This window comes from Sarcophilus harrisii, chromosome 5 (assembly GCF_902635505.1).
Source record: "Sarcophilus harrisii chromosome 5, mSarHar1.11, whole genome shotgun sequence".
Taxonomy (NCBI): domain Eukaryota; kingdom Metazoa; phylum Chordata; class Mammalia; order Dasyuromorphia; family Dasyuridae; genus Sarcophilus; species Sarcophilus harrisii.
The window spans coordinates 61477590-61498739 of NC_045430.1; the positions used below are offsets into that span (position 1 = coordinate 61477590).

Below are 21150 nucleotides of genomic sequence, written 5' to 3' on the forward strand. Positions count from 1 at the left end.
TTTGTGACAAATAGACTTGCTAGCAGACTATGGAAAAAGATGATTAAGGCCTTTTGGTCACTACCAGAGTGACCAAAATCTAGCAGTACTAGAGAAATTGGGTGGGAGAGACATGTATTTAAGAGATGTTGCTAAAGTGAAATCGACTTTGGCCAAAGATTGGATGTGAGAGTGGGTAAAGTGAGAAAAAATGAGAATTGAGGATGGCACCCAAGTAGACAGTAGGAAGCAGCTGATAGACTGATAAGTGAGAGAGTAGGAATAGAATAGAGAAGAAGGGATGGAAGTGAAATGGATTCACTTTTGCATGATAAAGAGGTGTTTGCTTAGACAACTAGAAGAATTGTGTCATTTTGTGAGATGGCTATGGAAGAGAAGAATATGGTGGATGGCATTAGGGAGATGTAAGTTGAAAACCATCAGAGAAAAGGAAACTCTTGGTTAAAGACCTCACTTTTTCCAGTAAAGTCTGAAGCAGGTTTAGGAGCCATCTTAATAAAAGATAAGTTTAAGGAGGGACATCAGAAGAGATGCTGTGGTAAATGAGACAAGGGTATACCTTAAGAGAGTGATGGCCTTGGGAGCATATTGTTGTTTTTGTTGTTGTCTAATATGTAATTATATATTGTATAATTCTACTATCCATAGTAATATAATAGCTAGCATTTATATAGCACTTAAAACAATCCTAGGAGATAGGTGCTGTTATCATTTTTTTAGGTGAGGACATTGAGGTAGACTGAGTTTAAGGGATATACCAAGGTCACATAAGTGTTAAGGCTGGAGTTAAACTCTTATCTTCTGACTCCAGGCATAGCAATGTACCTCTTGTCTTCACTAACTACTCTCTTTTTAGTTGAGGTGTGAAAAGCTTGAAGATCATAGTGAATATGAAGAATGGGTTTTGGCCTCATTTGATAAATGGTCAAAGTATATGAACAGGTAGTTTTTGGAAGAAATCAGACCTCTATATACTTCTATGGAAAATTGCTCTAAATCATTATTGATTAGAAAAGTAAAAATTAAAGCACTCTGCTATATCTCATACCTATCAGATTGGCTAAAATGGTAGGAGAAAATGACATGCTGGAAGGAATAAGGAAAAATTGTGACATTAATACACCACGGAATTGATTCGACCATTTTAGAGAGCAATCTGTTAGAAGCAAAGTGTTATAAAACTGTATACCCTTTGACCCAGAAATATTATCATGGCCTGTTTCCAAAGGTGACCAGGGAAAAAGGAAAAAAACCTGACCTATATGTTTTAAAATATTTATGGCAGATATCTTTGTGGTGGTTAAGAAATTGAGGGGATACTTATCAGTTAGGGAATAGATGAATAAATTGTGGAATATAATCATGATGAAATATTACTGTGCTATAAAAAATTATGAACAAGTATATTTTGGAAAAACACAGAAAAGATGTGAATGAAATAATTTAAGAAAAATGGCAGAACCAAGAGAACATCATATAGAGCAACAACATTTGAAAAACAGCTATGAATAATCAAATTTTTCTGAGTTACAAATAAATAGATCAAATGTTAATGATATGAAAGTAATACATTTTTAGGTGTTCATAAGATCAAGAGTATGACCTATGTATAGGTGAGAAATAGGTGAGAAAACAAAGCAGTAAATTGTGAGAATTGAGTAAGTTGAAGAAATGGAAGGTTGATGAAGATTAAGATTTATGGTGAAATACTCTAGTATGAGGGCAGGGGTTGATGAAGAGAGATATCATGAGCCAGTCATTGAATTTATTGATGAAGGAAAGGAAATATCCTGGAAGTCAATAGACAATATAGCCACCAGCATCTTAATTTTTGTATGGGTTTTTTCTGATGTTGAACCAGCCTTGCTTAATCTAGTATACATCTTGCTTGTCATAATAATTTTTTTTGAGGCAATTGGAGTTAAGTGACTTGCCCAGGGTCACAAAGCTAGGAGTGTCTGAGACCCAATTTAAATTCAGGTCCTCCTGACTTCAGGGATGGTGCTCTATCCACTGAGCCACCTAACTGCCCCGTAATTAATAATTTTTTTAAAAATGTATTTGCTGTATTCTTTTAGCTACCATTTCATTGGGTGTTTTTTGCATTTATATTCCATAAGGAAATTTCAATATATTTTCATGTTCTTCTATTTCATATTCTCTTTGTCAGGCCTTTAAAAATATTTTTCCCAAAAAATTTGCACTTTACATGTAACAATTCCCACTTTTTAATTCTTCTTGTTAGGGGTAGAAGCAAAATATATTCCTACAATTCTGAAAAATGCATGTTTAATTTTCACCTTTAATTCTATCCCGGGCATCAAACCTTTCTTTTCCCTTCCCAACTGTCTAAACCTTATTTTAAAAAATGGGTGGGAGTTGATTGTTGGACAAAAATCTTATATTTAATGTATCAATAGTCAGAATAGTTGGCTATCACTATAAAAATTCTCCTTGGAACCTATGTTCTACCTTATAAGAATAAGAGAACTATATGTCTTGAGAAAAATCATTCACTTTTATTTATTTTGTGAGTTGCAGAAGCCCCCCCCAAAAAAAATCATCACTAAATCACAAGCTATTGATGACCTTTCCATATTTAGCTATACTCTTCCTTGGGAAAGACTTGGTCTGTTTCTGGGCCCATATCCTAAGTCTTTCCAGCATGACTGAACCTAATACAGAGATCTTTTCTGCAGCTACCTCATAGCCAACCTCTTCTGGTGAGAGAATACCTTGGAACTTGGGGGTGCACTAGCACCCTTCCTATATAGCCTTCCATCTGGGTACATTTGAGTGTTTCCTGAGGAAAGGCTGTGAGAGGCTCAGATCTTCCTCACAGCTACTATTTCTATCTGAATCAGCACAAGGAATCTTTCACTTTCTTTTGCCAGCTCAATGTCTAAAAGGGGAAATGGATAATCTCCAGTGCAATGAACAACCCTCCCTTTGGCTTCAGACCTCACAATCTTGCCATGCCTGCCCTGGGAGGGCACCCTCCACTCAGTGATGAACACTCTCAGACCTGGCCATACTAGCAGTAATTCAGAATTCCTATAGATCATCATCCAAACCCCACACCCAATTCCTCACTCCCATCCCTCAAACCTCCCTACCCCCCTCCCTCCCAATCTCATTAATTTCACTCCGCTCTCTTTATTGTGTCCTCTGAAATGCCTATTATATAAGCAACAAACTTTTTTTTTGTCTTAAATCTTTCTCCCATTCCTTCCATTTACCTAATGCTTCTTCCTAATGACACAGCCTTTCTGGAGACCCTTTTCAGTACTGATGGCATCTTTACTTACTTCTAGGCTCTCTGGTTGAGAGGAGAGTGTTAGGATGCCTTGCTCCTCATTGTCACTTCTATATTCACTCACCTCTTTTCCTTTCAAGTTGATGCTGTTTATATCTTACCACCTAAACGAATCTTGGCAAACTATTGTTGGCAGCCCTTGCTGGCTTGCAAATTTTCTTTCCTCCCCAACTTCTATACCTCATAATATTTCAACTTGCATATTGACTCCTTCAAATATCCTAACCATTTTCTCTTTTCACAAGCTACCTTTCTACCATACATCAGGTGCTCACAATCATGGCATTGATTTTTACTATCATCTACAAATGTACATTTCACTTATTTTTCCAATCTCTTCCTCTCTGTTGGCCCTTTTTTTCTGTCTATAATCATGCCCATGCCCTATCATTAAAAAAACAAAAACAAAAAAACCTTTGATTCCTTTTTTTTGCTCTCTGCCCTTTGTATCTAAATTCCTCCAAAAGCCTCTCTCTGATAAATGTCTCCTTATTCACTTTTTCTCAATTCCTTACAATTTGTTTCTATTCTTATCATTCTACCAAAACTGCTCAGAATGTTATAAATGATCTTTTTGTTGCCAAATCAATGGTCTTTCCCCAATCCTCATTCTCCTTCACCTTTCTCTTTCTCCGAGACTATTGATAACTCTTTTTGGATACTGGCTCTTCTCAAGGTTTTCAGATAACTACGCTCCCGATTCTTCTTCTAAGTCTTTTTCCAGATCACACATTCTAACCATGATGTTTTCTTCTATTTTACTTGGTTTCACTAGCTCCCATGGATTTACTTAGCATGTTTGTGTTGATTCCCAAATCAATCTATTCTGCTTCAGTCTCTCTGCTGACCTCCAATCTCACATCACCAACTGCCTTTCAGATAGCTCCAACTGAATGTTCTGTAGACATCCTGAATGTCGGTTATTTAACATAGACATCTACCCCCTCAACTCCACCCTTTCCCTCTTAAAGGACAATATCTTGAATATCTTCCAGTCTCCTAGGCTTGCAAACTGGTTTCTTCATCATTTCTCATTCAAGCTGTTGCCAAGTCTTACTGATTTCACCTTTGCAACAGCTCTCAAATGTCTCCATTTCCTTCTGTCCTGATAGTCGTTTAACCACTCTAAAATGCCCTCATCTCCTCACCCTTTGATTATTGCAGTAGCTTGCAGGTGAGTGCCTGCTTCAACCTCTCATCCAACCCTCCATTCAGACACTTAAGTGGTTTTCTTAAAGCATAGGTCTAATTATATCACCTTCTACAGGAAGCCTTTTCCAACCACTCAATAACAGTGCCTTCTTTTATTTATTTATTTTCTGTTTTATCTTATTTCCTATTCCTTTTATTTCCAATATTCCAATATTTATCCTGTATGTAATAACTCTCAATCTATTTTTCTCCTTTTTCAGATTGTAAATTCTTTGGAAGGAGAGACTTATCTTTTGCTTCTTTTTAAAATATTTGGCACATAGTAGGTGCCAGTAAGTATTTATTGATTGATTGATGCTTCATTGTGGCAAAGGTAGACCTGGGTTCCCTCAGTGGAAGTTCCATACTATTTTTTTGTCTGCTTTTTATAGACAAGCTTTCTTTTGTGAATTTAACTGTTGTTTTGGTACATGTAAAGTGAATAATTGTTCAATATGTATTCATTATTCCTTCACTATGATGTAATGAACATACCTATCTCTCAATAGGTTCTGAGTAAACAAAATGAATGTGTCTGGTACCAAATGGAATGGTTCATGGGTGTGGGGAAGAATCTTTATCAAATTTCAGAATTTCTTAGATTAGGGTTTCCAAGATGCATAAATAACTTTCTGATGTCCTTTCCTAACAAAAATTCTCATAAGAATTAATTGCAAACAATTAAGCATATGAAAGAATGTTCTAAATCACTAATAATTAGAGACAAGCAAATTAATACTACCCTTAATTTTCACCTCAAACCATGAAAATTGGCAAAGATGATAACAGATGAATGTGTTCTGTGCTGAAAGGGTGCTGGGAAGATGGGCATTATTAGTGGAGCTACTAAGTCAATATGACCATTCTGCAAAGTTAGTTATTTAAATTATATGACTAAAATATCCATACCCTTTCACCTAGAGATGTCATTACTAGCCAAAAATATATACCCCAGTGAGTAAATTATGTAAGGGAATTTATATACAAAATATTTGTAGCAGAACTTTTTGTGATAACTGAAGAATTGGAAACAATTGAAGAATGACTAAATTGTGGTATGTTAATGTGCTATAAGAAATGACATATGAATATAGAGCACAGAAAGATTTAAATAATGCAGAGTGAAGTAAGCAGAGTCAAGAAAACAATATGTACAACAATATAAATGGAAAGAACAACCATTTTCCCAGTCCTTAAAAAAAAGTGGTGAAAAGAATATTGGAAGAAATTCTGATATTGTAAAAATTGTAAAAAGAACAACAATTATTTTTAAAACAAATTAGAAATCTATATCAGTCTATTGACAATTTTTTACGTATGTTATTTCCATTAAAATGAGTTAAAATAAATTTTAATAAATCATTCTTATTTTTGATCTTACTCCTACTCTTTTTAAAAAATAATTTTTGGGGGGCTAGCCTGATCCTTTACTTTTTCATTAGGTTGTGAGCTCCTGAAGAACAAAAACTTTATCTTTTAACATTTTTTGGTCTCCCTTGAATTTAACACAGTGTCTAGGACATAGCAGATGTTGACAAATATTTATTGTTTGGAAGGCCTTTCCTTTCACCTACTTTCTGACTATAATTTCTCATGTGTTTAAACTTTTTGGTAGCACGTGCCTCTGTGTGTGTGTGTGTGTGTGTGTGTGTGTGTGTGTACGTACACATATCCTGTTATTCGTTATAAAATTCCTTAACAGTCTAATGCAAGGGTCCTCAAACTTTTTAAATAGGGGACCAGTTCACTGTCCCTCAGACTGTTGGAGGGCCGGACTATAGTAAAAACAAAAACTTTTGTTTTGTGGGTCTTTAAATAAAGAAACTTCATAGCCCTGGGTGAGGGGGATAAATGTCCTCAGCTGCTGCATCTGGCCTGCAGGCTGTAGTTTTGAGGACCTCGGATAGGATTATTTTTAACCATATGTTTAAAAACAAAAACACTTTAATCAACTAAGTTGGCTAAAAGGCTAAAAGCCTTTTTTTTTTTCATTTGATTTATTATAAGAATAATTCTTTCACAATGGAGAATTTTTTATTTGTAATTCTCATATTTAACAATTTTGTGCTTTCTGAGTTTTTTCGATAATTTTTTTTTTCTTAAAATACTCAGAATTTCTCCATGATAGAGTCTCTAACCTCTTCCATTTGAGAAATATTGGCTCCTTTGCACTATAGCATTTTCTCTTTACTATGTGTCAAACATAATGTCTTGGGTTTTTTGTTTATTTTTATTTAGTGCCTTTCAATAACGAAATGTCTATTTCTCACTGTATGTTTCAAATTGATTACTTTGTCACTTTTTTATTTCGGTTAGTAAGAATTATTTTCCATTTTTCGTACATCTTCCACCACTTTTTTGAGTTTGTGTACTCAAGACTATCCTGCTTCTCTTCTTCGCTTTCTACATTGTTTATGATCTTATCAGTTTTCATAGGTTTAATTTTCATTTTTATGCAAATGACTGCTTTATATCTAACCCCAGTCATTCTCTTGAATTCTGATCATACCATTATGCATTAGACATTTCAAAATGGACTTTGAAGAGATATCTCAAATTCAAGTTGTCCAGAGCAGACCTCATTATTTTTCTTGCTGAATTTTATTCTTTTGAATTTCCTTATTTCTCCCGTGGACACTACTATTTTTCCTAGTTACCTAGATTCATAACATCAATGTTGTTATATTCAACACCTTTAAATCTTACTCATTAGTGTGTTCAGTCAACTGCCAAGTCTTAAGTCTTATTAATTCTGCCTCCACACAAGCTTTCATATCTATCTATTCTCTTCATTTATCCAGCCATTGCTATACTTCATCCTTATAAGTTCTAATCTGGAATAGGGTAGTAGCCTTGTAATTGCTCACCTTGCCTTTAGTCCCCTTTTCTCTCATACATCATCTATACAAACTATTGAAATAACATTTCTAAAAGAATTTGTCTAACTTTAGCACTTAATTCCCTGCTCAGAAAGCTCCAGTGGTCCTATGTTGTCTCTAGGATCAAATCCATATTCCTCTGTTGAGCATTTAAAACCCATCACAATATGACCCCATTCTATCTTTCCTGATTAAAATACATTTTATTTGAATACACTTCATATACTTCACAGGCTAGCCAAACTGACTACCCTACTTGTTTTACTTTATACATGACATACTGCCTATCCCCCATGCCTTTGTATAGATTGTCTTTTACCTTACCTCACCATTAGTGACCCCTTAGAATCTTGAATTTTCTCTAAAAAACTCAAGTATAGTTTTCTACATGGGACCTTAATCCTGATTTCCTTTTTTGTGCTATCCCTAAAACTTCTAATTCTTGTTTGGTGCGTGTATTTACCATTAGTGACCCCTTAGAATCTTGAATTTTCTCTAAAACACTCAAGTATAGTTTTCTACATGGGACCTTAATCCTGATTTCCTTTTTTGTGCTATCCCTAAAACTTCTAATTCTTGTTTGGTGCATGTATTTTCCCTAGTTGTGTGTAAATTCCTTTATCACAGGATTTATTTATTTATTTCTATTTTATTTTGCTCTTTGTGTATTCTGCTTTCTAGTAACTGGTACTTAATAAATGCTTATTGATTAATTGACTGTCAGCATAGGAAATGCCTACTAGTATTAAATTATCTAGACATAGATCTTAAGAAAAATCTAAATTACCATTTGGTAATTTGGTAGGTAGATAAGGTTAATTTTTTAATATTATATATATTTCACATAGCATTTGCATGAAAGCACAGATATACATGCTAGACCCTAAATAAATGTTTGAATTTGAAAAAACACAAAAGTAGTCTTGAGTTTATTTTACTTGGATGCTTTTGGCTTACAGAGAGCAAAAGAGTAAATTGATGAATTTTAGGCATTTTGAGTGCTTGAAGAAGGATGGGATACTGATCATAATCACTTAATTTGGAATGAAAATAAACTATAAGATTTTGGTTTCATAAAAGAAAATAATAGGGTTGAGTGGAATTAATACTTATTCAGTCTATTTACTGGCAAAATACCCTCTAATAGACATAGACCCTTTCAATAAAAAGTTCTGAATGCATTACATTGTCCTTTTATATCCAAAATGGTTATTCATGACTAAGCTTCAACACTTCGGTTAACATCTTAGATACGAAATCATAATTCCTTTTAACCAAGTTTTATTTATTTACTTTTCAGGATAGGAAGTTGACAAAGTCAGAACGGCAAAGATTTAAAGAAGAGGCTGAAATGTTGAAGGGCCTTCAACATCCAAATATTGTTCGTTTCTATGATTCTTGGGAGTCTACAGTAAAAGGAAAGAAATGTATTGTTCTGGTGACTGAACTTATGACATCTGGAACCCTTAAAACGTAAGTAAGAATACATCATAAAAGACAATATTTTAATCATCAGAGTTCAAAAGTATTTTAATTTCATTGCCTATCTACATCCATACTCATATGAGAAATCCACACTATAACATACTTGATACAAAATCAGTCAGCCTCTGCTTGTAGGTCTGAGATGAGAGGGAGCCCACCAACAAGCATTCAACAAATAACCATAACATGACTTAGTTATGTGCCATAACTGTGGAAGATACAAAGACAAAAAACAAAACAATCCCTGCCTTTTTTATAGGCTTATACTGAAGAACCTGTACTGTCTGGATAGCTTCAGTAGTTAACTAGGTGGCTGGTCAGTAGATAGAGTACTAGGCCTGGGAGTCACTCATCTTCCAGAGTTAAAATCCATGTGACTATGGACAAGTCACCTAACTCTTATTTGCTTCAGTTCCCTCATCTGTAAAATGAACTGGAGAGGGAAAAAAGGACTCCCAACTTATTCTTAGACATTGTGCTTGTTGGAATGAAGTCAAGTTCATTTCAGTCGCTACTTCATAGTGAGTTTGTAACCCACTAAAATCCCCAGATCTCTTTTTGAGACAGTCAAACTATGGTTTTCTATCTTGTACTTTATGTTTATATCTGTTAAATTTGGTTTTAATAAGACTTAACTCAATGCTCTAGCTTGTCTTGAATTCTGATATTTATCATTGATTGTGCTAGTTATTCTTCCCAGCTTTGTATCATCTGTAGTTTTGATAAGTGTCATTACTCTGCCTTTATACAAATCATTGATAAAGATGTTAATGATAAAATGATAAAAATGTTAAATACCTTAAATTTCAACAGACATCTCTGAAGAGAAATGTCTGCCAGTTTGATGTTTTTGTCTTTAAATATCCAATCAATCTTGATTATAAGTCTAGTAGTAAGTCTCATTTCTCTATCTTTTCTACTATAATTGGATTAGATGCTTTGCTAAAATTTGGATAAATTGTATATATAGCATTCTCCCAAAAAGTAAAATAATGCTACTCTGATAAGACTTACTCTTGATGAAATCATGCTGCCTCTTTGTAATCACTAGTACTACTGTTAGATGGTCATTAGGGATAAGGAGAAGGGACTAGGCCTAGATTTCTTCTGGTGAAAGGAACACTTTATACCAATTCAAGTTAATACCTTTGCAACTTCCATTCTAAATAAGCTTCCTAGAGCTCTGAGAGATCCAGGATGTCATGTCTGGTTTGTGTTAGAAGTAGGGTTTGAACCTAGGCCTTCCTGGCTTTCAGGTCTGTTCCCAATTCATTATGGCATAGTTCTAATTGAATGACTGAATGAATGTGGGGAAAATGCATTTAAGTACTTATTTTATATAAAACACTTGAGAACTTCACCTTATATTTTATTTTAAAAATTGAGGCCATTTGCAGAGTGACCTCTTCTCTCCTCTGTATCTTAACATCACTAAAATGCTTTCCACTACTTTCTTCTTTTTTATTTCTATCTCACATGAAGAGGTAGTTAGGATCCTTCTTTTTGCAAAGGCAAGCTTCTCTACATGCATAAATGAATCTATTCCACCCTATTTTCTCCAGCAGAATTGCTTCCTCTCTCACTTTACCTTCAGTTTCTCCATATCTTTCCCTGCTGTCTACAAACATATCCATGTCTTTTTTAACCTCAAAAAAGCTTTGATTGTTCTGCCCTTGCCTACTAGCTATGATGCTAGCTTTTCTCCCTTTTCTGCCTAAACTTCTTGAGTAGTCTTTCTAAAATAGGTGCCTATTATTCCTTTCCTGTCATTCATTCTCTTTTAACTTTCTGCTTCCAACTCCATTACTCAACAGAAACTGCTTCCTTCTTGTTCAGAGTTATTAATAATCTCAATCGCCAATTTTAATGGCCTTCAGGGATCCCTCCCTTTCTCCCCATCTACCCCCATCTTCATCCCTCTTGGCCTCTCTGCAGTTTGATACTGCTGATAGAATCTTGACATCATTTATCTCTCTGATCCTCTTCATCCAGTTCATGCCCCTTAGAACTCTGGCCTAGGCCATCTTTTCTTCTCTCTCTACTGTTTCATCACTTCTCATGATTTCTTTATGCAGATATTCTCAGATTTATCTGTCCCCTAACCTCTTCTGACCTCCAGTCTTAGATCTCCAGCTGTCCTTTAGATATCTCAAGTTGGCTTTCCTATAGATATCTTCAATTTACCATATCCAAAACTGAACTCGTTATCTTTCTACTAACCCTTCCCTTCCTCCCTCTCTGCTTTTCCCTATGACTGCCAAGGGTACCACTGTTCTACTTCCAGATTCATAACCTAGGTGTCATCCCTGTCAGATGTTTCACATTTGTAACATCTCTTGTATATATCCTCCTTTTCTCCACTGATAGGTGTAGGCCTTCATCTTAAGCCTTTATTATTATAATAGCCTGGTAACTAGTCATCTTGCCTCATGTTTCTCCACAGTCCAATCTATCCTTTATTCAATTATCAGATTTCCTTCCTAAAGTTCAGGTCTGTCCTTATACCCTATTACTTCGTTAACTTCACTGGCCTCCCTATCATCTCTCAGATTAAATACAAAAATCTCTTTGTTATTGAAAACATTTTATAACCAAATACTCCTTTCCATTCTTTTTTCACCTTGTACTCCCACCTCTCATATCCTTCAATCCAGTGACATTGGCCTTTTTGTGTGCTCCATTTGCTTATCCATTATATTTTCAATGTATCTCCATGATTGAAATGTTCTCTCTCTCTCATCTTTGTTACCTGGTTTGTATGGTTTCCTTCAAGTCCCAGCTTTCCTACTTTCTACAGAAAGCTTTTCCAATTTTTTTATTACTATTTTGATTATTTCAAATTTATCCTGTATATAGCTAATGTGTACATAGTCATTTACATTAGACTGGGAATTTCTTGCAACCAGTGACTATCCTATCTTTTTGAATCCCTAGGTCTTCACACAATGCCTGGCGTACAGGAGGCACTTAACATTTTTGACAAACTGATTTAATTTTGAATTTCAGTTTATTTAGAATCATCCAAGTAGTTTGTCAAGATCCTTTTCCATTCTGACTGATATCCATTCTATTAGTACTGCATTAAGTAGTCTTCAGATATTCTTGTTTTACCTTCACAACAATTCTGTTAGGTGGGTACTGAAAATAGTACTCATTGTACTACCATTATATAGTTGAATAATCTGAGGCAGACCAACGATAAATGATTTGCCTAGACTCTCACATCTACCAAGTGTCTGAATCTTGATTTTTTTTTTTAAATTCAATTCTTGACTCCCCTTATCCATTTTTACCATCTTGCTATTTGTAGTAATCACATTTATATCATACTTTAAAATTTTCAGTGTTGGGAGGGGGTGGGGGGAAGGAGGGGAAAAAGTGGAACAAAAGGTTTTGCAATTGTCAATGCTGAAAAATTACCTATACATATATCTTGTAAATAAAAAGCTGTAATAAAAAAAGAAAGAAAGAAAACTGGTTTTGTTCAGTCAAAAAAAAAAGATTTTCAATGTTAATTTAAAAATTTTTTAAATATAAAAACTTACTTTGAGTTACAGAATTGTTTGGCCTTAAGTTAATGATAATTTGTTGTAATAGTAAGAATAGAGATTTGGTATATAACAATTACCTCAGCTGATTTGATTGTAAATTGACATTCCAGATTGTAGAACTAAAGAAAGCATAAAGCAACTAAAGTGATATAGCAAGATAGCCCTCTAGTGGCTAGAATAACTCCAAAGCATTTGGAACAATATTTACCTGAGGTTAAATCCTATTTTTGTGTTCTCTGGTTTTCTGATGCTTCCATTCATTCCGTAATTGCTCCATCATTAAAAAAATTTTTTGTTAGTTTTGAGGTTAGCTGTTGTGTCCCATATCACTTCTTTCCTTCATGCTAACTAACTTCCATGACTAAACCTTTCACACTCTGCCAATACCTATTTTCCTGTCATTCTTCTAAACCCTCTGCATTTGTAATTAAAATTGTTTTCCTTTGGTAGAACTAAAGAAAGCATAAAATAACTAAAGTGATATAACAAGATAGCCCTCTTTTGACTTCTCTTTTGCATTTGAAATTATTGATCACCCGTCTCCTGAATGATCTCTCCTTTCTGGGTCTTTGTGACGTTCTTTCCTGGTTCTCTTTATCTAGCTCTCTGAATACTTCTTAGATACTTCTTTGCTGAAGAGAATCTATGTCAGACCCTCTAACCTAAGGCAGACCCGAATCCTCCCTTTTCTTTTCATTCTATTCTGTCTTTATTACTTGGTGATCTCATCAGTTATCTCCAGAAAAATTACTTTATATAGCTAGTGCAAGTCTTTTTTTCTTGAGTTCCAGTCTCGCATCACCAACTATTTTCTAGACATTTTGAATTGGGTGCCTTATAGATGACTCAAATTCAGCAAATTTAAAACAGAAGTCATTATCTTTCTTGCCAATCCTAATTTTCTTTCCAACGTTTCCAATCTTTTTCTCATTGCTTGGGGAGGGGAATCACATCCTCATCACTAAGGTTCACACATCTTCATTTTTCCCTCCTCTCTTGTATGTCTTCTTTTCTCTGGTAAGACCAGCCACAACCCTAATTCATTTTCTCATCAATTCTAGCCAATCTTCTTCATTCTAGTCCATTGATGACAGCCAAGATGACTTTTCTGACTGTTTCTGCTCAAAAAGATACAGTGGTCCATAGGATCATATATAAAGTAATTTCTTTTGCATTTAAATCTCTGTTCCCTAGCTTATAACTACTTTTTTCCAGTCTTCTTATGTTTTACATCCTTTTATGTACTCTAGGATCTAGTTATAGTGTCATACTTTTAGACATTTAACATTATTGACTGTTCCCCATGACTGGAAATGAGGAAGGAGCAGAAAAACTTAATATTTGCATAATTGAAGCACATAAAAATATATAAAGGAATAGAATAGAGAGCTAGGATATCTCATTAATGTCTTCTTTTCTACGTGGCAAAGGCGGGTTGAATATAAAGAAATGATATAAAAATTAATTCAGTGAGGAAATGACAAGGAGGAGAGGTGGTATTTGAGACAAAGGGTATGAATAGAATAATCACAGCCAAGACAAATTTTAACTTCAATGGAGTGGACCATAAAGAACGCATAAAAGAGAAAAAAAAGGTATTTCTAATGCTTCAGATAAATTAAAAAAAAAAAAAAAAAAAGTAGGGATATAGCCTTAAAGGCAATAGTAAAAATAGAAGTTACCTTACGATTTAGTAAAAAGTATTTTCCTTGCTTATTTCCTGATAGAAATTTCCCATGATTTTTTAAAGAATAATTTTATTTTTAAAAAAGAACTATAAGCACAGAGATTTCATCAGAAGAAATAGATCATTTAAATAATCCAGCACAAGCCATAAATTCCCAAAGGGGAAAAAAATCAGATAATGAATTCTGTCAAACATACAAAGAGTAATTTTACTCAAATTATTGGCAAAAATAGGGAAGGGTGGCATCCTACCAAATGCAAAAGACACTACAGCAGATAAGAGATTACACAGGTAGCTAAGTTATGTCAGGTAAACTGTAAATACAATAGTTTTATCTCAATAACAAAAATAGTTTAAAATCATATGCGCTTAATAATAAACACAGAAAATACTTTGAACAAAACGTAATATCTAGTTTTGTAGAAAGCATAGAAATATGGACTTTCCTTTTGTTGTAAAACTTATGTAAAAACTAGCTTTTCTAAAATGAAAACACAGTAGAAACTTTTTTGGTAAGAGAAATGATAAAGGAATGACATCCATTGTCAAGATGATTATTTAATAGACTTCTAGAAATACTTGTTTAGTGAAATAAAATAACAAAGGAATTGAGGGAGACAGATTGCTATTTACAAATGATATTCATAGTAACAATAGAAATTCAGTTTTAAAATTAATTGAAATAGGGGCAGCTAGGTGGCACAATGGATAGAGTACTAGCCGTGCAGTCAGAAGAACCCAAGTTCAAATGTGACCTCAGACACTTAACACTTCCTAGCTGTGTGACCCTGGGCAAGTCACTTAACCCCAATTGCTTCAGCAAAAAAATAATAATTTGAAATAAACTTCAGTAATGTGACATGTTTTAAAAAAAACCAAGCCTACCTCAAACCTTAGTTTTTTTCTTTGTTATTAACAAACTCGGCTGGAAGAAACAGAAAAAGAGATCACATTCAAAACTAATTTTGAATATTTAAAATATTTGAAAGACAATAGGCCTACTAAGACAGACATACAGATTATTGAAAAGCACTCAATCATCCCCCCAAAATGTGGTATTGGTTTTAAAAAATTCAAAAGTTGATCACTGGAATAGTGTTCATTCATTAAGCCCAAGGACAACAGCTACTGCCTTGCTGTTTAGCCAAAATGATTCAGAATATAATTAGGCTTAAAATAGTACCTTACATCATACTGTGATCTCTAAATGGCTATGTGACGTAACTATTAAGAGTCATACCAAAAATTAGAGGAGCAGAGAAAGATAAATTGTTTGCAGTTATGATTATGGAAGGAATTCTTAATACATGATGGAGATGATCCTAAGATAAAATGGACAAGTTTAGTTAACATAAAACTGTTGCTGTTTTTGTGCATGAGTAAAACAGTACAGTTAAAATTAAAAAGAAAACAATTAACTGGGACAAAAAACACCTTTGCATCAAATAATTGACAAAATTATTGCTAATTGTTATATTGATAATTTGTCCTTGATAAAAGTCTGTTATAGATGTCATTATTGGGAATTGTTACAAATATGTAACAAGAATCTTTTCCCAAAAGATAAATGATCAAAAGATATGAAGAGATAATTCTCACAGGAAGAAATGCATGCTAGCAACAATGGGAGGAGGGAAAGGGTGGTAGTGGTGGTGGTGTTTCCAAATTAATAACTAGGAGAAATGCAAATCGAAAAAAAAATTAAAATACCATTCTTAACGTCTGACTTTGAGGAAGATTTTTGTCTGATAAGAGATTATTCCTTCAGCCATTTGAATAATGTGCTAATGGTTTAGTAATTCAAACCCTATGGTAATAAACATAATTTGTAATTAAGTTTTGGGAGGTCATCAATTTTCAACAAATGCTCCCAAAACTTAATTACAATTCTAAAAAAAAACACAAACTTTTTCCCAATTTTTTCACCTTCTTGACAAACATTTCTCACTATTAAATATGAAAATGTTTAAAAATGTTTTATATTGCGTTAATTTTTGTGACATGATTTTTCATTCAACCATTTTGAGTTTTGTTTTAAGTACGTCAGTCGATATGTAAAACAACCATTGTGAGTCGGGTACAAGCACAAAAAGAAGTTCAAAATTATTTCCATCCTTAGTTTCATATATATATATATATACACACACACACATACAGTTCTGGGAATATTAAGTTGTATAGCATCTTATATTCTTGTAGAAAAAGATTTATGACAAAATATCTCCTTCCTCCCTTTCCTTTTCCTTTCCTCCCTCCCTCCATTCCTCCTTCTCTTTTTTTCTATTCTTTCTGTCTTTTGCCTGTGTGTAATTAAATGTGCTTTATAACTGCTTAAATCAATTAATTTCTATGAATATTTTAAACATTTTTAAGTGGATCATCCCAAGTTCTTGCTGGGATTCTTTTCATTTATTTTTCCTCTTAGGGTTCATATATACTCTTTTCTTCTTCCCCATCATCCCTTTGTATTATTTCATAAATTGTCTTTCCAGATTTCAGTATGTTCTTGTGTTATTGCATTATATTCTTTCATTACATTAATGTATCACAACTCAATTATCTTCCTCTTGATGAACATGTAAGTTACTTTCACTTTTTTGCAATCAGAAGTATCGTTTTTCTCTATTATAATACTGCTGCCATAAAAAATAGTAGATTTATCTTTACAAACTAAATCCAGGACATTTATCCAACAAGGAAATTGAATCAAGAGGTTTACTTGCTTTTGTAACTTTTAATGCATCCTGGTAGATTTTTGGAAAGAAATATTAAATAATCTGCAAGTTTACAGTTTTATCAATAACAAGTCATCTAGCTACAGGGAAGAAAGATGGAAAGACCTATAAGGATTCAGTGTTGGAGCTTTTAGCAAAACTCTGGGATCATTGCATCATTATCAATTATATTTATAATCATTGTATCAGTAAACCATATGACAATTGTGGGGATTTCAGGGATAAAGAGTCAGGTTACAGGATAAGGCATGATGGTCTTCCTTTTCACCAGAAGAAATAAAGTTGGTGAGTCCTTTCTCAACCTTTGAGAAATGGGAGAAGAAGATAAACACAGGGGAGTAGCTGTAAGGCACCAAAGTCTGTAGTTTCATTGAGGTCAGGAACTGGGGACCACCAAGTGTCTTTACCATGGTGCTAGATTAGTTTATTGATCTCAGTTTTGGATTGAGCTCCATTCTTGGCAGAATAGATAAGGAAAGAGTTGGATAAGAGATCTTTCGGGGTCCAACTCCACTTTCAGGAAACTTAACTGCAGTGACAAGATGATCATTTGGTAGATATATACTTATTGTTGTTTTTTTATTTTATATGATGCCCTTAAGTGTAATGTAGGTTCCCTGTTTGTCTCTTTAACACAAGATGTACAGCCATGGATGGATTAGTTGGAGAGATTATTGGAGAGATCTTACGAATCAGTAAGATTTTTAGACTATTTGAGTAATTGAGCATGATTCTTTTATACCTTAGTAAACAATTCATTTTTATAAAAGCACTGTGATTTTAGGCGATATGGGAAATGTCTAATCTCATTCACATGTCATAGATTATTCAAGTCTAATTTTTCCAATAGTTTGTTTATCATTCCTTTGAATTTATTTAGTTCCACAAAAGGCATATTCAAGTCTCCTACTAGTATTGTGTTACTATTAATATCTCCTTATTTTTCCAGATTTTCTTTTAACACCTTACCTCAGGGGTCCTCAAACTTTTAAAATAGGGGGTCAATTCACTGTCCCTCAGACTGTTGGAGGGCCACACTACAGTAAAAACAAAAACATTGTTTTGTGGGCCTTTAAATAAAGAAACTTCATAGCCCTGGGTGAGGGGGAGTCCTCAGCTGCTGCATCTGGCCCGCGGGCCGTAGTTTGAGGACCCCTGTCTTAGCTGATAGGATTACATAAAATCAATAAGATGGAAGACTAGACATTTTTTCTCATCTCCATGATCTTTCAAACCTCTTGAAGACCTCTTCATTACCAAAAATAAAAGAACTTTGCCTCTATGATCTAGGACATCTAGAATCCAAAAGAAGGTTTAAAAAACAAAGCAAAACAAAACAATGAACCTCTGTCTACAATGAACATTCAGAAACATTCAGAATTCCTTACCACTCACACACTCCAAATACATGGATTTAGAATCAGCCCCATAGTACTACGATGGTAGTTGTTTGAATCACCCAGTCCTGGGCCAGAAAATGACAAAGGGAATAAGCTAGGTAGAGATTTTGCACTCTGCTAGGCCTGAGGGGAAGAGTACACTATCTTGCTTGGGTCAGTTCTTTTCTTTCAGAAGTTACTAGGCAGAGATCTTGTTTGGTGAGCTGCAAATTGGAGGCTAAGATAGAACAGTAGAGGAAAATGTATTGGTGGGGTGGGGAGTGGGAGTGGGGGAGGAAAACTTGAAATTATTAAAGATCTCAGGAAAGGAGAACTCAAGGATCTTAAAACATATACAAATAAATAGGGAAAGCATTAACAGAAGAAAATACTGCCTCCAGATCTAGTAAATCAATTAAGGCATCTATGAACAAATACTACAAAACAAAGGAAGACAAATCCAACAATTCCTCTGGAATTTGTGAAGAACATAAAACCACAGCATACTCTTCCTGAGAGATTTAAAAGAGAAATGAAAATTGAAGAAGGAATTTATGGCCTATAGAGCCAACATAATAAGCAGAGGTTAAAAAAAAAAAACAAAAAAAACCTGAATCTGCAGTGGCAAGTCTCATCAAAGAAACGAGAAAGTACAGTAGATTAGGAATGCAAAAACACAAAAATGAATCTAGAAGAAAAGAAAAAAATAATAAATATTTTAAAATAAATTAAATAAAAAACTTTTTAAAGGAATATTTTTAAAAGATATGCTCAAAATCCATGCAAAATATAATTATCTTGGAGGCAGAATCTTTAAGGACAACCTAAAGATCATAGATTTCCTAGAAGACTACAAGAAGACAAAAATAACTGAACACCATAATGCAAGAAATAACATGACAATTGTCTTAACTTTTAAACACAAAAAATGAAATACTAATTGAGCAAATTCATAGCTTGCCAGCTGGGAAGGGAAAGGGAAGGACCCAAGGCTACAACTCTTAAGAGTGTGATTAAATTTAACAGTTAAATTCAGAAACAAGTTCTACAAGCTATCAAGAGAAAGATCTTCAAATACAACAGAAGTTCAAATAACATAAGACATGGGAAGGAAGGGAGTAATGTGTTTCTGAAGAGCATGAAACTCAGGATATAGCCTATAGTGAACTACCCCAGCAAAAAATGGATGTTCAATAATTTAAAAAAAAAAAAAAAAAGCATTTGAAACATTCTTAGAAAGAAAACCAGAACTGAAGAGCTTCTTGCTAGTCAGTACAAACATAGGAGGGATCAACAAATGCAGTAACCAAGAATAGCAAGAGCTGCAAGTAAATTAATGTTTTGGTTTGGTTTGATTTTCGGTGGAATTGCAATTCAGACTAGGAGATTACATGAAAAGGAATGGAACAGGGAAATAGAAATAGTATGAGATGTACCCAGATCAAATTGAGGACTAGCAATGAGGGGAAGATGACCCCTATTATTTTGGAAAGAAAAGATCCCACAACAGTGTGAGTAAGGAGGAAGAAAAAATTGTAAAGTAAGGGGTAAGGAATGTTGGGGTTTGAAATCTGTTGCTAACACAATTGCAGGCAGTGTTGAGCTACAAACTTGGTATAACAATCTCCCACTGCTTGAATTCTGTAAGTTGATAATGTATGGTCCATTGATGTTATGAAAATCCAAATGGCCCTTGGCAGAGAAAAAAGGTTCCCCACCCCTGTGGTAAAGGAAGGAGGACTTGTTTGTTGGTGAGGAGGGGTTCCATTGATGAATGCTTTGTGGAAGTAATGAGGACCTTGTGTTGGATGTGGTCTGGGAGGATTTGATTGAAAAGAGCACTCCTCTTGTGTTGGGAATGAGCAAGCAGTTAGTTAGAATTCCCATAGCAACTGGCATCTGGGGGAATGGGAAAGGATAGATCCAGAGAGGAGATTTTGAAGCAAGTGGAGAAACTAGAGAGAGGATATCAATGGTGGGATGCATAATCTGGTACGTGAGGTCTATTGTGGAGCAGTCCCCTCTTGTCACTTGAAGAAATTGGCATTATTATGGGACTGAAGCATGAGGGAAAAAATCTTTGGAACACATGCTATAGGACAGTATTGAGAATGGAACTTGGGAAGTTTTGATTCCATGAGGGTAGGGATTATGAATCCAAGAGTAGACCAAAAAAGGACAGATAATGAAGGGAATAAGAGAAACTTTCTCTAGAAAGTAAAATAAATTTTTAAAATTAATGAACAGAATTAGTTGAAGGAAAAGAAGAGGGAAAAGGAATCGAATCTAACTAAGAAGAAAAGGGGGAGGTGGCCAAGTCAGTGATTAAATAAACAAAAGTCCAAGGAAAAAGGAGTAATAGGAAAGGGATTTGAGTAAATGGGCAAGAGAGCCAGTGAGAATAGGAATACCCTAAAAAAGATTAAGATAACTAAAGGGACATTGTCCTCCCTTTTCTGATATAAACACAGTACTACTTTTACTTAGAAAAATGCAACATTAGGAACAAAAGGAAGAAAATATAAACCTAACATTTTAAATGTGAAGTATTCCAAAAAAATGAAAAGCCTACAGACTGAATAAGAAATCAAATTCCATAAATTGGTGTTAACAAGAAATACATTTGAAAAAGACATACACTGAAGATCTGGAAAAAAATTTACGGTGCATCAAATAAAAATTTTTAAAAATAATGCTATCGCTGCTATCTGACAAGGCAAAAACATTCAAAAAATAATTGGGTATAAACAAGGAAACTGCATATCAGTAATAAACATTTATGCTTCTTAGCATCCAGATTTATAAAGAGAACATTAATTGAACTACAAGATATAGACAATAATATAATGTGTTATGTCATTTAAATACACACACATATTAATTGAAATTGAACATGTATTAGAGCATAGTGATATTGGAAAGAAATG

At 34.1% G+C, this 21150-nt stretch overlaps 1 protein-coding gene across 11 annotated transcripts in view; it reads left to right on the top strand.

Moving 5' to 3' along the window:
• WNK1 (WNK lysine deficient protein kinase 1) overlaps nt 1-21150 on the top strand; it is a 145980-nt gene that overhangs the window by 45929 nt on the left and 78901 nt on the right. For all 11 annotated transcript variants that reach the window (XM_031939538.1, XM_031939539.1, XM_031939543.1 and 8 more), the window contains exon 2: nt 8687-8859. In XM_031939538.1, the coding sequence (XP_031795398.1) occupies nt 8687-8859 (173 nt within the window). The remainder of the gene's footprint in view (nt 1-8686; nt 8860-21150) is intronic.